The following is an 18,764-nucleotide window of genomic DNA, read 5'->3' as shown; positions in this document are numbered from 1 at the left end:
ATCAGCCTTCCTCCTCCTCTCTGTCCGCAGTCTTCTACGTCCCCACCTCATGTGGAGGGTAAGGGGTAAAGCCTCCTCCCCCGAGGACCTGGATTCGTCAGATTCAGGGCATGTAGGGTCTTGGTACCGGTCCAGTTCCGCTCTGCCTGCTGCTTCTGCTCCGCATCATTTAGTCTACAATACAAACGACATCTTGTTTTCTTTCTGCTTACACAGAGAGGTTTTAGCTGAGCTGGGCTCGGATCAGTTCTGCAGTCCTGAAGTTTCAAAGCAAAAAAGTAAGTTTCTCAAATTTATGCCAGAATCTAAAAATGTAAGTTAAACTAACTATATTCTGTTTGGTCTTAGGTACTTTGGAATCTGTTTCTCAAGATACGTGTGCTGTGTTTGTTCTTATGGTGTTTTGTTACTTGCTCTCTTTTGCTGCTGGAATTTCCCCATTGCCTGATCAATAAAGACCTACCTACCTATACCTTATATTTTTTCACATTGGTTCTGCTTCCTCCAGCAGCCAGCAACATCTGTTCAGAAGCGCATGTCTCTGATAATAAGAAGCATCTTAGGTTCAGTAACATTTTGTCTCTGTCCCAGGGAAACAGTAAGCTCAGGATTAATGTCGTCAGTCCAGCATCTAAACATACAAAGAAACTCTCAGAGTAACTCTACGTGTCCTCCAAGAGAGACCCAGCAATCGGTTATGGACAAAAGTTAATAAAGACAAGCAACTAGAATGTGACTAAAACACTTCCATCCAAAATGAGGTCTGACTAAAGTGTGGAGGAGCAGCTCAAAATCACTTGGGCTGTGGGTGGAGACAGAAAAACAGACTTTCATTAAAGTTCCCATGGCTGCTCATTTTACTCGTTTCCAGCCATTTAATGTTTAATCTTGGGTACCTCTAGATTAGTTTGGCACCCCTCATAATTCCAAATAGTTTGTAATCATTTCAGAATCAGAGAGCCAGACAGCCTCTTCCTTAAAACGAGGACAGTTCATGAATGCGCACAACTTCTGTTGCTGGTGTTGTGTAGCAAGTGGACAGCACAACAAATCAGGACAGCATTAATTAATGTGAAGGTCTCCTCCATAGACAGGTAAACAATGGTATATGTACTGATGAAGAGATGTGTAACACTAAACAAAGTGGGTAGTTCAGAAACCCCATATTTTAACTGGCATAATACATAGTAACTTCTCCAGCCTTACAACAATTCTCTAATGTTACGGAAACAAGGCCTTAACAGACACGCAATGTGCTTTTTAAACTTACTGTTAAGTTCCACCGAGTAGTGGAAATATCGCTCCCTTTCAAGTAGCTCCAAGGTCGGTAAATCCAACCGGCGGTCGCTGCGTCTTCCCCCACACGACCACATACAGTCCCAAAGTAGTGAAAAATCGTGTAACAAACAACAACTGCTCAAACTATGAATAAAGTCTATTTAATGTGTCTGACTTCCACCACATTAAGTCCAGCAAATATACAGTGCCTTGCGAAAGTATTCGGCCCCCTTGAACTTTGCGACCTTTTGCCACATTTCAGGCTTCAAACATAAAGATATAAAACTGTAATTTTTTGTGAAGAATCAACAACAAGTGGGACACAATCATGAAGTGGAACGAAATTTATTGGATATTTCAAACGTTTTTAACAAATAAAAAACTGAAAAATTGGCCGTGCAAAATTATTCAGCCCCCTTAAGTTAATACTTTGTAGCGCCACCTTTTGCTGCGATTACAGCTGTAAGTCACTTGGGGTATGTCTCTATCAGTTTTGCACATCAAGAGACTGAAATTTTTGCCCATTCCGCCTTGCAAAACAGCTCGAGCTCAGTGAGGTTGGATGGAGAGCGTTTGTGAACAGCAGTTTTCAGTTCTTCCCACAGATTCTCGATTGGATTCAGGTCTGGACTTTGACTTGGCCATTCTAACACCTGGATATGTTTATTTGTGAACCATTCCAATGTAGATTTTGCTTTATGTTTTGGATCATTGTCTTGTTGGAAGACAAATCTCCGTCCCAGTCTCAGGTCTTTTGCAGACACCATCAGGTTTCCTTCCAGAATGGTCCTGTATTTGGCTCCATCCATCTTCCCATCAATTTTAACCATCTTCCCTGTCCCTGCTGAAGAAAAGCAGGCCCAAACCAGGATGCTGCCACCACCATGTTTGACAGTGGGGATGGTGTGTTCAGGGTGATGAGCTGTGTTGCTTTTACGCCAAACATAACGTTTTGCATTGTTGCCAAAAAGTTCGATTTTGGTTTCATCTGACCAGAGCACCTTCTTCCACATGTTTGGTGTGTCTCCCAGGTGGCTTGTGGCAAACTTTAAACGACACTTTTTATGGATATCTTTAAGAAATGGCTTTCTTCTTGCCACTCTTCCATAAAGGCCAGATTTGTGCAGTATACGACTGATTGTTGTCCTATGGACAGAGTCTCCCACCTCAGCTGTAGATCTCTGCAGTTCATCCAGAGTGATCATGGGCCTCTTGGCTGCATCTCTGATCAGTCTTCTCCTTGTATGAGCTGAAAGTTTAGAGGGACGGCCAGGTCTTGGTAGATTTGCAGTGGTCTGATACTCCTTCCATTTCAATATTATCACTTGCACAGTGCTCCTTGGGATGTTTAAAGCTTGGGAAATCTTTTTGTATCCAAATCCGGCTTTAAACTTCTCCACAACAGTATCTCGGACCTGCCTGGTGTGTTCCTTTTTTATTTGTTAAAAACGTTTGAAATATCCAATAAATTTCGTTCCACTTCATGATTGTGTCCCACTTGTTGTTGATTCTTCACAAAAAATTACAGTTTTATATCTTTATGTTTGAAGCCTGAAATGTGGCAAAAGGTCGCAAAGTTCAAGGGGGCCGAATACTTTCGCAAGGCACTGTAAACTACAGTCTGTATAAAAACTAAGGTCTCTTACTTAAAACCCATCAGGTCTACAGTAACAGGCTGGTCCATGTCAGAAGCATTTTTATAGAAACAGTTAAAGTCCAAGGAGCAAACAGTGGAGTGATGAGTAAAAAAAAAAACGATAAAACATTCACTCAGGTCCAGTCAAGTCAGACAGGACCACAACAGTTCATGGCTTTTCTTTTGAGGCCTGTTTCTCCACCTGGGCCACGGAGACAAAGCGAGGACGACGCTGGACTTTCCTCTTGGTGTTGTTGTTGAGGTTCCTCTGGTACATATCTGCAGAGAGGAAGACGGCGAGCATCACAAAATTAAAACACAGAAGAAGAATCTGGCTCCCTGGTGGAGCTATAAGCAAAATTACACGAGCGTATCCGTCACAGAAGGCTGTTACGAATTGACACTCCCCTTTGTCTGAAATCGGTTGATGATCGGCGGGTACCTTTGAAGCTGATGATGTACTCCCTCTTGCCTTTCACCACTTTGACATCAGCTGTTCTGTCAGCTAGAAACCTCTCCTCCAGAATCCTGGATGTCACTGATGTGGTGCGCTGTCTGTCATCCTGAGGGAAGCAAGAACACACAGACGGATTAGCATGCTAATATGCAAACATTATGACCCCAGAGTCCTTCATCATTTAGGTTAAAACTGACCCCTGCACCTAGGCCCCAGACCACTGCAACCAGTCTTCAAACCTCAAGGGCCAATCCTCAGACCTCTGCAGCCAGCCACCTTCCTCTAAACCTCCCAACCCTCATACTTAAACTTCACCCAGGGTCTGACTCACCGGCTGTCCATACTCTATCCACTTCTCCTGATCCACCTTGTAATACCACAGCCATTCTGTCGTCAGCATGTAGTGAGGTGGCTTTCTTACTGAGGAAACTGTGGAGAGACGGCGAACATGCCGCAACTCCCAAGTCATTGTCAAGAAGTCAACGGGTCGATCACCAGAGCTACAAAGACAAATGTTTCAGCTGTGGCTCAACAACAACAGATGAACCTTAAACATGAACACAGGTGAGACATGACCTCTGACCTCTGTGACTTAGACGGGTCACAGAAATCCCGCTCAATATCCTCCATGTGCTGCAACTTCACCCAGGTCTCGTCAACAAGCACCTCCCACTTGTAGGGCAGGTGGAAGTGAACTTGGTGGCACTCGTCTACACAGAGAGAGGAAAAACTACGTCACAACAAAAATGCAAGAGTTTAAACTGCAAAGACTTGAACCAGACTCCTATTTAAAAACTACTGCTTTTAATCCTCTGCTATATCAACACATCTGCTGTCAGATACATAAACCACAAAGAGGATTCTTTCCTAAAACTTCTTTGGAGTAAAACATTGACAAGTTACCACGGTAATGACAAAACACAAATTTCACATATAAAGCATTTGGTTTTTAAGGTCACAACAGAAAAAATGAATGAAAGTTGCCCCAACAGATCTGTGTGTGAGGAACAACAAATTAAACGTATAAGTGCCTTCCTAAAGAGTTAATTTTTTATGTTAAGTTAAAAAAAGAGAAATGGCACAAGTCCAGAGGTCAGCATCAACAGTTTACTACTTAACAGTCAGTATAACTGCTGAGAAGAGCTCAAGCTTTGCTCTTCTGTTCACATGTTTTGCAGTTCCTTTACTTCATCTGTGCATTAATTTCATTGTTTTCAACACATTTGAAGGTGTGTTTCATGGTGCATGTGAACACATTAAGGCAGCACAATGCATGAATGTAACCATGTAAACATGCTACAGACACGAGTCTAAACTTTGCCGCCATCTGGTGGAATTTAAAAGAAGCTGCACAGAACTGATCTTAAGAGAAATCTCGATCATGTGACCTCAGGTGTGCGCTAGTCCCATCTTTGCTTTCAGAATAAGAGCCTCTGACAGAGCTAAAGAAATACACTCACTGCGGAACTTGCAGCTGTTTCTGATGAAGTGCAGACAAAGGATGTCCGTCTCGTCCAAATGAACAGCAGGTTTAGTTGAAAAATCTGGACTTTTCTCTGACACAAACACAAAAACCCATGTTGACTTCAGTGGTTTTAGGATGGATAACTGAATCAAAAGGACATCTGCCCTGAAGGTGCATTAAATATCATTTGTGCATGTCAGGACCAATTTTGACCCCCAGAACCATAATGTCCTTCTGAGCTTATTTCTGCACTTTCGCCCCAGGTGTTTATCACATGAAATCAGGTTTGGGTGTTTGGTTTAAAGCTGAACAGTAACTCTAGTCAGCGCTCCTGGCTGACCTTATCGTTCTGAGTTGCTTCCTGGTGGTGACCTGATCTCATTCTCACTCCAGCACCAGTGGTATGGGGTGGACGCACTGCAATACCCTCCCTGTCTTTGTTTATTTCTTTACACTTTTGTTTTTTTCCCACCCCTTCCAAAAGACAACATGGTGAATAATCAGTGAACAGGTGGTATTGTCACCTGTGAGTGTGGAGGCTGTGGCCGCAGTGAGGTAGTGTTTATTCCTGTAGACAAAGGGCAGACGGTGGATGATGTCTCCACTCAGTCCTCGCTCCTCCAGCACACGGCGGCCGTGTTCGTCGATGGCATGTTGTCGTTTACACTTGTGTCCGAACATACAGTCGCCCTGAACAAAGTGCTGACACAAGTGGACTTTGGTGCAGGTGCTCTTGAAGGTGCAGCAGCCGTAAGGACCTGAGCCTCTGTTATAGTGTGAACACACCTGAAGAAAGAGAAACACGAAGACTCATGGCAGTAAGGAAAGGAAACAGGGTGAACACTCAGGTTGGCTCATTATTAGGACTGAACAGCTCGTACTTAGTGAAGCATTGTGTGATAAATATCTCCTCTGTAAGATTGTTCATCATATGACAAAGATTCTAATACTTTGTAACTGTGAGAGAAACAGTATTTATGAGATAACGTCCTTGTGGTAATCTCATAGTTATGAGATCTTTTTAGATTGTGTAATGATGTACAAAGATCCCATTGAGCTTTTATTTAAAATACAACCCCAAATCAGAAAGAGTTGAGACAGTGTGTAAAAGCAAAATTAAAACTGTAAACAGTGATGAGTAAACCATCTGTGTCCTGTAGGACACTGAAAACAACACATCAGCTCATTATTTGATGTGACACCATCAGTTTTATTCTCTGTTCATAATAAAATCCCACTTCAATCCTGATGCTGCAACACACATTTGCAATTCAGGGCCAGTGATGAGGTATGTTGGTAAACTGGCGGTCCTTGGCCCATCTTTGCTCCTAAAGGGCTCGGCCTGCAGTCACCTGTTGACATCACCTGGTTCACAAGGAGCCATCATTTCACTGTTTCACCTCATCACTGGCCCTGAAATGCAGCCGAACCAACCTGTGTTGGAATGTGTTGTAGAGTCAGGATTGAAGTGAGAGTTTATTTTGAAACTGATGAGGTATCACATCAAATAATGTGCTACTGTGTTCTGTTCAGTGTCATACAGGACAAAGATGGTTTACTCATCACTGTTTTCAGTTTTAATCTTGATTTTATATACTGCCCCGACTTTTACTGATTTGGGGTTGAAGATTTTATTTATAAGACGTATAAATACAAAATAAAAATATCAAAATAAAGACATCTTCACAGACTAACTGTGAAACAGATCCTTTGTTCTAACTAGTACCTTTGCGGTACGGATTAATATGAACGCCTTCTGGAGATATTTTAACAGTGAGATTTTTTCCTTTTCATTCTGAGATCTTGTTTTTAATAGTTAATCATCTTCCTCATTTATATATTACATCTTTTGATCTGTTGATTGTTTTATGGGATAATCATTATGATTAATCATGAAACCTTTTTTTCATAATTGAGATCATTTTTATATTTTCTTTTATCATATTTTGTAAATATGAAGTAACAACAATATAATCTGATCATCACATCACACAAAACATCACGGAAAGCTCATTTACTTTACCTCTGTGGAAACCGACATCTCTCAGTCAACAGGACATGTAACTTCTTTTTTTTTTTCTTTTTTTTTTGCTTTTTGCCTTTAAATTTCAGGTTCTCCGATGCTCCTCTCCGTTCGTTATTCTTCACCCAGTCTGGCCTTGAATTTTGCATTTCTTGGCCTACTATCCTACTCTGTCACTTTCCCAGAAACCTTGCTGCTCAGAGAGCAGGACTCTGATCTGTCTGGTCCATCAGTCTCCAAAAGACAAAATGAAAGAGTGAACCGAGAGTAAAGGTAAATTATTTTACTCTGTCCAAAGGTGTGAGAGCAGAAACAGAGAACAACCTGCAACACAAACATGTTTCATGTGTAAATGAGGGCTGAAGAGAACAAAAGCTGTGAGTGGAGAAAAGCTTCAGTAAACTTGAGCACCATCATAGTGAACTTCATTTACACAGCATGTTAGAAAACCAGGCCGCAGCGTTTTACAAGGCTGGACCAGGATGAACACACTTCAACAAAACCCCACAGCTGCAAACAACAATAATGAAACTGTGCCTTTTAAAAACATGCATTTTGAGAAGCGACTTAAACGATGCTGTTGCACCTCAGAGCTTCACACAGTCATCTGGGTAGCTGGGGACTTTACTTCATACTGGGCACTTACTGGTAACCAGTGAAGAGAGGCCAAAGCTGGACTGATATGGATTGTTAGGGGCCGATCAGCTGTTCTGTTTCAGCTGAAGGTCTGAGACACTTTCTCTGATCACCATGATGTGAGAAGATATAAAAGCAGGTCCAAGCTGATCCAGATCAGGCCAGTCTTAGAGACACAAACCTGACTGAACACCTGTAATGTGTCAAATGTAAGGCTGCTGGCACAGTGCGTATGGTGTGGTGCGTCACAGGTGTGTCGGGTGCGTACGGTGTGGTGCGTCACAGGTGTGTCGGGTGCGTACGGTGTGGTGCGTCACAGGTGTGTCGGGTGCGTACGGTGTGGTGCGTCACAGGTGCGTATGGTGAGGTGCGTGACAGGTGCATACGGTGTGGTGCGTCACAGGTGTGTCAGGTGCGTACGGTGTGGCGCGTCACAGTTGTGTCAGGTGCGGACGGTGAGGTGCGTCACAGGTGTGTCAGGTGCAGACGGTGTGGTGCGTCACAAGTGTGTCAGGTGCTTACGGTGAGGTGCATCACAAGTGTGTCGGGTGCGTACGGTGAGGTGCGTCACTGGTGTGTCGGGTGTGTACGGTGAGGTGTGTCACAGGTGTGTCGGGTGCGTACGGTGTGGTGCATCACAGGTTGTGTCACAGGTGTGTCTGAACTTCTGGAACCAAGATGGCGCCGCTGTTCATGCCTTGCCGTCAGCCTCTCTGGTGTATGTTACTGTTTTTGCTGTTTATGCTGCTTCTCTCCACTGTCACTCAGAATGCATCAGCTCTACTAATGTACGATCGTGCCGCCCTTCTTAATATTCATTTGTCCCAGTGTAACAGGCTGGGATAACTCAAAGACTGTCCTACCATTACTGGCGAAGATACCAGCATATCTTCGGCGTTCTTGCTTTGTCTGCTCGCAAAGAAAGCGTACCAGAAAACGAGGAAGGAGGAGCGGGGTGGCTGTCTGCCTAAAGGCCCTCTGGTGCTGTCTTTCTGCGGATGCCTCTGACCGTCGCCATGGACCGGATTGGTTTTGTTGTCGTCCTACTATTACTCGCTGGCCTTGGCCCATAGGCCTGGATTTCACAGTCTCTCATCCATATCGCCGACTTTCACGTCATCCAAGAAGAGGCGTAAATTGGTCTAATCTCCTACCGCTGAGACGTGTCTCAGCCACCAAACCCTGTTTTATCAATTCAGATGGGTTTGATTAACGTTAGATCACTGGCTAACAAGACATTCATTCTGAATGACTTTTTTATATCACAGAAACTGGATTTTATGTTGCTGACTGAGACGTGGTTAAAGGAAGGTGAGCATTGTGCATTCTCTGAGCTTCTTCCACCTGGATATTCCTTCCTCAGCTCCCCTCGTACGACAGGTCGGGGCGGTGGGCTGGCATGTGTTTTTACAAACAGTTTTCAATGTTGGCAGCTGACAGTGGACAATTATTCAAGTTTTGAACTACAGCTGTTTGTGATAGAACTTTTTCAACCGCTGCTGTGCGCAGTGGTTTATTGTCCTCCTAAATTTAATAAGGACTTTATTCAGGAGTTCTCTGATCTCCTGGGTTTTATCTTGCCAAAGTTTGATAGGCTTTTAATCCTTTGGTGATTTTAACATTCATTATGTTGCCCGGTCTGTCCTTTGTTTAAAGGCTCTAAGTATTATTGACTCTTTTAACCTCACCCAGTCGGTGCATAGCCCTACACATGAGCTCGGACATACACTGGACCTTGTGATCTCTCATGGGCTGCCTGTTGTTATTACTGAAGTAGGTGACTCTTGATTATCCGATCATTTCGCTCTGTTATTTAATGTTAATGTGCCTCCACAGTCTGATAAACCCTCTATTTCTGCTGGTATCAAACGCTCAATCACCTCTTCAACAGCAGGAGAGTTTTCTACTTGCTTTAAAAATTCTGGTCTGTATCTGATGGGTGATGTGTCCTCCTACATGGATCCTGAGGAAGTATTAACTCTATTAACCTCCACCTGTCAGGATATATTGGATTCTATAGCTCCCCTCTGATGTAAACCGGCTAAGCTGAAGGTGGATCCTTGGCTAAATGACTTAACTCAGGAACATAGACGAAGATGTCATAAAGCTGAATGCAAATGGAAAAAAGATAAACTTTGTTTCTCTTCACCATTTCAGGGACTGCTTTTCGGACTATCAGAAGGTGGTGAAATCTGCAAAATCGAACTATCTTTCTAACATTGTGGTCAGTAATCATCACAAACCTCAGGTTTTGTTCTCTACAATCAACTCTGTTATTAGCCCATGTAACCTTACCTCTCATCCTGAGGCATCTGTTGAAATATGTGAGGGTTTTCTACATTATTTCACTAACAAAATTGCTAGCATTAGGCAATTCTCCACTATCACTTCTTCTGACTCAGTTGACTTTCCCCTGCCTTCTGCTATTTTTGACCAATTTGAGACTGTTTCTTTGCCTGTGTTATCAGAAGTGGTTTTACACATGAAAACATCTCCCTGTTCTCTTGATTTCCTGCCAACAAGATTATTCAGGGATGTTTTTGAGTTTATAGGTCCTAGCTTTCTGGCCCTAGTTAATTTATGTTTGACTACAGGCTCAGTTCCAGATGCTTTTAAACAAGCAATTGTCCAGCCTCTTCTTAAAAAGCCGAATCTAGATCCTTTAGTGTTTTCTAATATTAGACCAGTGTCCAAATGATCTTTTATGTCAAAAGTTTTAGAGAAGATTGTTCTTATTCAACTCCAGTCCTTTCTGGCAGATAATGGCATTGAGGAGCAATTCCAGTCTGGGTTTAAACCAAAACACAGTACAGAGTCAGCATTATTAAAAATTAATAATGACATTTTGTTGGCCAAGGATGCTGGGGATCTAGTTCTGCTGGTGGTTTTAGACCTCTCTGCTGCCTTCGATACAGTGGATCATGAAATCCTCATATCTCGCCTGGAACAGTGTATAGGAATTCGTGGTACTGTTCTTAATTGGTTTAGATCTTACCTCACGAGTAGAAGTTTTTCTGTTAATATTGGTAACTGTTCCTCCTCTTCAGTGGTGTCCCCCAGGGGTCTGTACTCGGCCCAACTCCCCTCCCCCAGTACATGCTTCCGCTAGGATCACTTCTAAAGAGATATGGCTTCTCTTTACATTGCTATGCGGATGACATCCAGATATATTTACCATTAAAAGCAGCTGGAGGGACGTCTCTACAGCCACTGTTTGACTGAGCTGAAAGCATGGATGGCGCGGAACGTTTTAAAATTAAATGAGGATAAAACAGAGTGTGTTTTATTTGGCGATCTGGCGAAATTTGCTGCTTTTAACCACGACTTAGGGCCCCTGACTCATCATTTGAAGATGACTGTAAAAAAAACCTAGGGGTAACGTTTGACAGCGACTTAAGATTCGACAAGGAGATCAACTCGGTCGTACAATCTAGTTTCTTTCACCTGAGGTTGCTAAGTAAAGTCAAGTCATTCCTTTCTTTTAATGATTTTGAGATTGCAATTCATGCTTTCATAACTTCTAGACATGACTATTGTAACGCATTTTACCTTGGTGTTAATCAGTTGTCTCTCACTCGTCTTCAAATGGTCCAAAATGCTGCTGCTCGTCTTTTAACACAATTTAGGAGCTGCAACAGTAAAAGCACGGTCACCCCAGTGTTTGTATCTGGCCCTGGGAACCTCTAACAGAAACTGGCTTGAGGATCTGAGTAATCTAGTCAGTTCGTGCCACCTCACCAAGTCAGCGAGGTAGGGCAGTGCCAAACCATTAAGAACCTTAAAAACAAAAATCAATAGCTTAAAATGAATTCTAAAATGGATTGGAAGCCAGTGAAGAGAGGCCAGTACCGGGGTTATATGGTCGAATTTCCTAGTACGTGGAATGGTTTAACTTTTAATGTTAGATCATCTACAGACTTGACAACTTTTAAATCATTGGTTAAAACATATTTTTTACTTTGGCTTTTAATACATAGTGTCTGATGCTTTCTTCTTCTAACTGTTGATTTTGTGTAGTTTGTGTTTATGTTATGTTTTTATTTCTCTATTGATATTATTTATTTCTGGTTTTTACATTGCCTTTGTACAGTACTTTGGTCGACCAGACGTTGCTTTTTAAGTGCTATGTAAATACATTTTGATTGATTGAGTGTGTCAGGTGCAGACGGTGAGGTGCGTCACAGGTGCGTACGGTGTGGTGCGTCACAGGTGTGTCAGGTGCATCAGGTGTGTACGGTGTGGTGTGTCCCAGGTGTGTCGGGTGCGTACGGTGTGGCGCGTCCCAGGTGTGTCGGGTGCGTACGGTGTGGCGCGTCCCAGGAGTGTCGGGTGCGTACGGTGTGGCGCGTCCCAGGAGTGTCGGGTGCGTACGGTGTGGCGCGTCCCAGGAGTGTCGGGTGCGTACGGTGTGGCGCGTCCCAGGAGTGTCGGGTGCGTACGGTGTGGCGCGTCCCAGGAGTGTCGGGTGCGTACGGTGTGGCGCGTCCCAGGAGTGTCGGGTGCGTACGGTGTGGCGCGTCCCAGGAGTGTCGGGTGCGTACGGTGTGGCGCGTCCCAGGAGTGTCGGGTGCGTACGGTGTGGCGCGTCCCAGGAGTGTCGGGTGCGTACGGTGTGGCGCGTCCCAGGAGTGTCGGGTGCGTACGGTGTGGCGCGTCCCAGGAGTGTCGGGTGCGTACGGTGTGGCGCGTCCCAGGAGTGTCGGGTGCGTACGGTGTGGCGCGTCCCAGGAGTGTCGGGTGCGTACGGTGTGGCGCGTCCCAGGAGTGTCGGGTGCGTACGGTGTGGCGCGTGGGTGCTTACGGTGAGGCGCGTCACAGGTGTGTCGGGTGCTTACGGTGAGGCGCGTCACAGTTGTGTCGGGTGCGTACGGTGAGGCGCGTCACAGGTGCGTACGGTGAGGTGCGTCACAGGTGCGTTACCTCCGGTAGAAGAGTGGGGTCGTTCTGCAGCAGCAGCAGGAACAGGTCATCTTCATCCAGCTCGTGCAGCGTGCAGTCTCTCAGTACTCGCCAGTTGTGATGTGATTGGATGTCGTGGGAGAATTTACACAGTTTCCTGTGATAAACAACAGTGATGTTAATGATCTGAGGTGATTATCATCAAATTTCACACACATTCAAACCAGCACAGAGCGCCCGCTAACAAGCTAACAAGCATCGCTGCTTCATTACATGAGATTTAACAATAAGACAAAATCACTTTAATAAATAAGAGTTTGAACTGTGATTGTTGTTTATTTGGTCATGACTATGTAGAAAAAACCCTAAGGCCAAAACCCAAATTTTCAGCGGTCTACAGATTCCAACTGGCGCTGTCTGTAGGTGAAATGTCAGACCGGGCAGTCGGTCAGTGTGGAGCTGCAGTGGAGAGACAGTAACGCACAGCGAGAGGTCAACTCAGCCTGCTGAGTTCCCAGATTTACAGTGAAAACACAGTTTGCAGCGTGTATGAACAGGGGAAACAGACCCACAGTAACAACTGTTTCAGTGTGTGAACTGAAACGTGAACCTGTGTTAAAAAAGCCCCTAAGCAGAAAAGACTGCACCAGTGTCCCCCTGATGTCCTGTTTAAAGGAGCGTGTTTACTGGATTTCAAGGAAAAGCAGAAAATCGACCATTTAAAATGACAAATTCAATTCACTAAGAAATTATCAACGCTCTGAAGGTTAATAACTCACCATTTAAACACACTGCTGTTTAGTTTCTCTTCTCTTCAGGGACTTTGATTTCCAGCTAAATGAAACTAAACACCTTCACCAAGTACAGTCAGCTGATTAATGACGAGCTGAACTAATTAATTAAACTGAACTAATTAAACTAATTAGGCTTAGAAAATATTTAAAAAACTAGTTTCAAGGCGTAATTAGAAATTATATAAATTATTTCTAACTTAAATCCACCTTTCTCTAAGTTTCGTTTCTCTTCACTGCTGCAGGAAGTCTGTATCCGTCCGCTGTAACGTAAAATAGTTCCCAATCCATTATAAAGTAAGCTCTTTAATAAAACCACGAGGATTAATTTTTATTTACTGCGGAGTTTCGCTGAATCCCAGGACTGGTCAGACTCTCCTCTGTCACTATTTACATGTATTCATCTCTTTCCTCCTTTTAAATGAGGAGAACATCTGGAAACCAGAGCTTTGCTCCTACTGCTACTGGGACTGTGTCTGGTTTTGGATTTTACGCTGGTTTGACCCGACAGAAGCAGCTGTGGGTGGAGATAAAGTGGGCGATGCAGCAGACCATAATCATAACGTATATGTCCAGTGAATTAACCCTAACCCATGTGATAAATCGTAATATATAAATAACCCCCCCCCCCCCCCTCTGCCACCCCCCCCTGCTGCTCACCTGCCCTTGCCGAACTTGCAGTTTCCGTAGATGAAGAACTTGCAGAGGTGCAGGTCCTGGCACGCCCCGGCCTCGCCCGGCTCCTCCCGGCCGTAGCTCCTGCACAACCGCAGGGACGTTTGAGCCACAACCGTTAGGCCGAGGACCAGGAAGCGGGAACACTCCTGCGTGATGAGGAAAAACTCTTGTTCGGTGATGTCGCACGTCTCCAGCAGCTGCTCACGCAGCTGCAGCAGCTGCATAGCTCCTCCGCTGCTGCACAGGACCCTGGTGGCGAGCAGGATCGTCCTGCTGTACGCGGCCATGTCGACTCTTCCACGATCTGACTGTCACTGAAACCTTCCCCGGTTCAACCGGCGAGGACTGACGAAACCATGACAACCACACATCCGCTCTGAGACCGTCACAATAAAAGGTCGCTTCATATGCGTGTGTACATCGGGAAATCATAGCTGGACTCCAGTAATGATCACAGCTGGTCTGACTTAATGACATCATTTAAAGAGAAACATCTGAATAAATCTTTTGTTCACATTTATGAGAGGGTTTAAAGTCAAGAAAGTTGCATCTGAGGAAACAGATGTAGGTTGTTAGAACTAGTTTATAAATGAATTTCACAAATTAATGTTAATGTCACCTGCTTAACTTCTTTTTAGCACATTTCAAAAATCTGTCCCACCTTCAATCAACAGTGATGGAGAAGTGTTAATTTTTTTCTGTAAAAAAACATTAGTATTTGCACATGCAAAAGTTCAAGTTTAAAGAATTAAGATTACAGAAACAAAACCCTGTTTTCCTGTGACTGATACTCCATCTAAACATTCCAAAAGACAAGTGTTGCTTCCCTGCAAATATCTGACACTGTGAAAAAAACACATTTCTCCAGTGTGGAGGGTTGTTTTTTTTTAGGTCCATCCAGCTACCTGGGGGGCTACGATGTCCTTCAGGTAGGCCAACACCAGTCTCTCAAAGGACTTCAGGACTACAGATGTCAGGGTGACAGGTCTGTAGTTGTTCAGTCCACTGATGGAGGGTTTCTGGGGGACTGGGATGATGGTGGAGCGTTTGAAGCAGGAGGGGAAGTCACACAGTTCCAGTGACCTGTTGAAGTGTGAAGATGGGGCCCAGCTGATCAGCACAGGCTTTCAGGCTGATCAGCTGGACTTTTGTTTTTTAAAAAGGCTGCACATCCTTTTCACAGATCTTCAGGGCTGGGGGAAGGGAGGTGATTGTGGGGGGAGCAGCTGCTGGGTCTGAGGTGAGGTAGGGTGGAGTGGGGGTTCTGCCTCTTAACTCTACAGTAAAACACATTCCGGTTAATCTGCTAGTTGATGGTCTTCCACAGTGGGGGAGTCGTGTTTTTCTGACTTCCCCACACAGACGAGGACTCGTTGGCTGAAACCTGGTTTCTCAGCTTTTCAGAGTAGCTCCTCCAGAAGGTCTTGGTGGATACACATGTCCTCACAAAGCTGATGCATGATGTCACAGCGTCAGAGTTCATCCAGGTCTGTAGCTGGAGTCTCAAATACACTCCAGTCTGTGCAGTCAAAGCAGGCCTGTAGCTCTGACTTAGCCTTCTCAGTCCAGCTCTTCACTGTTTTGACCACAAGCTTCGCAGCTTTAAGTTTCTACCTGTAAGTTGGTATAAGATGGACCATATAGTGATCAGAGACTGAGGGCTGCATAGAGACAGAGCGATAGGTGTCTTTTATTGCTGTGTAGCAGTGGTCCAGCGACATGCTGTCTGTATTTGGGCAGTTCTTGTGTGATATTTGCTCTATTAAATCCCCTAGGACAATGAGTGGGGAGTTGCGATATTCCAGTTCCATACTAGTTACCTGTTCAGCCAGGTGCTGTAGTGCGCAAGCTTTAGGTCATATTTATGCAATAATACAGACAATTTTAAAGGGTGGACAAACTTTCAAGCACCATTGTACAAAACCCAGCGTGACACTGTTCAGATCAATGCCAATTCTTTAGCACTGCCTACTCTGATCCAGTGAGACACCACACGACATTTGAAAACCAGACACTAAACACTTTCATTTGCTCTGTTGTTTGCCCCTACACTGTTTTCCTGCTTCTTCCGGGTCACTGTTACTATTTAATCATTTCTACTGGAAATTTAAAGCCCCAGGAATGAGCCTGTCTCTCAACCATTAACTGCATTTTGTTTCTTTTGCCTAATAGGACCAATTTTGTCCCCCCACAAAGATGCATTTAGTCACTTTCACAGAATCACTGTGTGTAAGTAAGTTGTGTGATAATAATACATCTTGCTGAACATTCTAACAGGGAGGCCACAAAATATGTGGGTCGGCAGCAGCATCTCCAAGACCATTACGCTGATCACAGGGGCTCCACAGGGGTGTGTGCTCAGCCCATTGCTCTTCACACTGCTGACCCACGACTGTGTACCAACCTACAGCACCAACCACATTGTCAAGTTTGTGGATGACACGACTGTAGTTGGCCTCATTACCAACAACGATGAGGCCAACTACAGTAGCCCTATAGAGCCATTCGTATCATATTTGATATGCAAGTTTCTGAGCAGATAGAAATCACCAAAAATGCCCCATGTATCAAATGTGATACCAAACAAAATAAAAATATTCTAAATAATATGGCACATTTATTCCTATATGCCTGGACGGTCTGTCTATGCATAAATGGCAAATAAAAATCTTGAATCTTGGATTTTGAATCTTGGATTTTGTGAAAAGGTTTAATAAATATCTAATGTCCGAAAAACTGGACTGTTCTGGCTAGTTTTTGATGTGTTGGGCTTTACAGGGGTAGTGAGGTGTGCCAACTGGTCCAGTGGTGTAAGGACAACAACCTCTTCCTCAGTGTGGGGAAGACAAAAGAGATCGTTGTGGACTTCAGGAGAAAACCTCTAAAGCATCCACCACTGACCATCAACGGTGCTGTAGTGGAGAGAGTGAGCAGTCCCAAGTTCCTGGGGTGCACATCTCTGAGGACCTCTCCTGTACCAACAACACCACATCACTGGCCAAGAAAGCTCAAACACGCATCTACTTCCTCCGCAAACTGAGGAGAGCCAGTGCCCCACCCCCCATCATGTGCTTCTTCTACCGGGGCACCATTGAGAGCGTCATCACTGGCTGAACATAAAGAGACATAGAAATACTACCCCTGCTGTTGCACAAGCCCAGTACATTCCCCCTTTTTGTTATATTACCTGTAAATCTGTTGCTCAGTCAGCAAGTTTTGCACAAACCCAGTACATTCCCCCTTCTTGTTATATTACATGTAAATCTGCTGCTGACAGTTTTTACCGTCATATCTGCTGCTGTTGGTCATTTGCACTATCTGACCATCTGACAATCTTTGTTATTATTTGCACTACCATCTAGCTTTATCCTAATTAGTTTTCTTATTCTTTTTTATTCTATTTTTACTCTACTTTTATTCTATTTTTAGTTTCCTAAATGGTATGGCATTCAGTATTAGGTGAGAGAGAAACGATATTTCAATTTTCTGTATGTCCTGCACATACGGTGACGTGACAATAAAAATCTTTGATCCTGAACTGGAAACAACTGTATTTATAAAAAATGTGCCTCCCTGATGGGAGCGCTTGTGTGACGGCAGCTACAGATGAAGACAGGAGTGGTTTCACTGGACTTGATAAGAAAAATTATTTGCTCAGGTGTTAGTACTTTAACAGTGTATTACTCGTTTAAACAGTGGTTAACAACAACAAAAAAAAAAAATTACCATTTAGATAAATCCTGTAGAAACTAAATTCTGCTTAGCACTGGTATTTTACATGCTGGTTTATTGGCTCAGACGTCTTTGTAACACAAGTCAGACTAATGTGGAGGTTTGTGCATAACCGAAGGCACACGGAAGATTGTTGGGTGCACTTTACTTCGACATGTTCCATCTGACTGATCCCTGTAAGAAAAACCCAGAGAAGCTGGTACAGTCCAGTTAGCAGAATGGTGACCTTTCTAAAGTCTGCTGGTTTATCTGAGATGCCAGCACAAACGAAAAGGAGCACATCTTTGATATAGTTTTTAAAATCGACCTTTAACTTTCACAGTTGTACATGATTATTTCCGGGTTGCAAGCGAGAGCAGACGCCTTTACAGCTCCTCTTGTCTGTTCTACACTTTTCAAGTCTTTGAACAAACTCTACAACTATTAAAATGCCTCAAAGAGGGAAAAGAGCTAATGAATCAGAAGCGAATGAGGATATGGAGGCAGAAGAAGTGTATCACAGAGCGGTGCAAGTAATGGACATTGTGGATCACCAGAAACAGATGTACTGTACATTGTGCTGATGAACCAACAGCAGGAAAACTTCAAAAGCTTCGTGCAACTAATTATGGAAACAAACAACAAGAGATTCGACGACATGACCAGAGAAATACAGGAGATAAAAACGAGTTTGCAGTTTACCCAGCGAGAGGTGGATGTGATTAAAGCTGCCATGGGTGAACAGAAAACACAAACCAAGGAAACGAGGGATGACGTCTACAAAACGTGTGAGAGTTTAATAACTATAACGGACAAAATGGAGTATCTGGAAGCACAGTCCAAGCGAAAAAAACTTGATCTTTGAGGGAATCAAGGAGACAGCTGGAGAAAGCTGGTCGGAAGCGGAATGCAAAGTGAAGGAGATTCTGAAGAATAACCTGCAGATACATCAAGAAATTGAGATGGAGCGGGCTCACAGAGTCGGGAAACCTTCGAATCGTGGTCCGAGGGCGGTGATGGTAAAGTTGATGAAAGAGAAAGATAAGGCACACATATTGCAACAAGCAAAGAAGCTTAAAGGATCTAACATTTATATAAATGAAGATTACACCGAGTCTGTGAGGAAGAGAAGAAGGGAGTTGATGCCGAAGTTAAGGGAGGCCAGGGAGAGGGGAGACATCGCGTTCCTG

General features: G+C 44.0%; 1 protein-coding gene across 2 annotated transcripts; it reads right to left on the bottom strand.

Moving 5' to 3' along the window:
* Nucleotides 1-90: 90 nt before the first annotated feature.
* parp12b (poly (ADP-ribose) polymerase family, member 12b) lies at nucleotides 91-14,290 on the bottom strand. Of its 2 annotated transcripts, XM_020613471.1 has the most exons (10): nucleotides 13,846-14,290; nucleotides 12,416-12,551; nucleotides 5,361-5,622; nucleotides 4,832-4,927; nucleotides 3,955-4,081; nucleotides 3,703-3,871; nucleotides 3,357-3,477; nucleotides 3,117-3,193; nucleotides 2,006-2,010; nucleotides 91-175 (listed from the first exon to the last, which is right to left on the bottom strand). In XM_020613471.1, the coding sequence occupies exons 1-10, from the start codon at nucleotides 14,148-14,150 to the stop codon at nucleotides 166-168; spliced, it is 1,308 nt and encodes a 435-aa protein (XP_020469127.1). In that variant the 5' UTR covers nucleotides 14,151-14,290; the 3' UTR covers nucleotides 91-165. The 2 variants fall into 2 exon arrangements, with proteins under 2 accessions (XP_020469127.1, XP_020469126.1); XM_020613470.1 differs by lacking the exons at nucleotides 91-175; nucleotides 2,006-2,010 and having other exon boundaries at nucleotides 2,827-3,193; nucleotides 13,846-14,289.
* Nucleotides 14,291-18,764: the final 4,474 nt, after the last annotated feature.

Source organism: Monopterus albus, unplaced genomic scaffold (genome assembly GCF_001952655.1).
Source record: "Monopterus albus unplaced genomic scaffold, M_albus_1.0 scaffold134.1, whole genome shotgun sequence".
Taxonomy (NCBI): Eukaryota; Metazoa; Chordata; class Actinopteri; order Synbranchiformes; family Synbranchidae; genus Monopterus; species Monopterus albus.
The sequence above is the reverse complement of the archived record's forward strand: the minus strand, read 5'-3'. Positions and strand labels throughout refer to the sequence as shown.

What these genes read in the sequence shown, in the direction of transcription:
- parp12b (XM_020613470.1), bottom strand. Translation starts at nt 14,150, where the DNA reads ATGGCCGCGTACAGCAGGACGATCCTGCTCGCCACCAGGGTCCTGTGC. An exon ending in CACAGCCTCCACACTCACAG is followed by an intron (nt 4,928 to 5,360) that starts GTGACAATACCA and finishes TGTTTGTGTCAG; the next exon opens with AGAAAAGTCCAGATTTTTCA. An exon ending in AAACAGCTGCAAGTTCCGCA is followed by an intron (nt 4,082 to 4,831) that starts GTGAGTGTATTT and finishes CTCTCTGTGTAG; the next exon opens with ACGAGTGCCACCAAGTTCAC.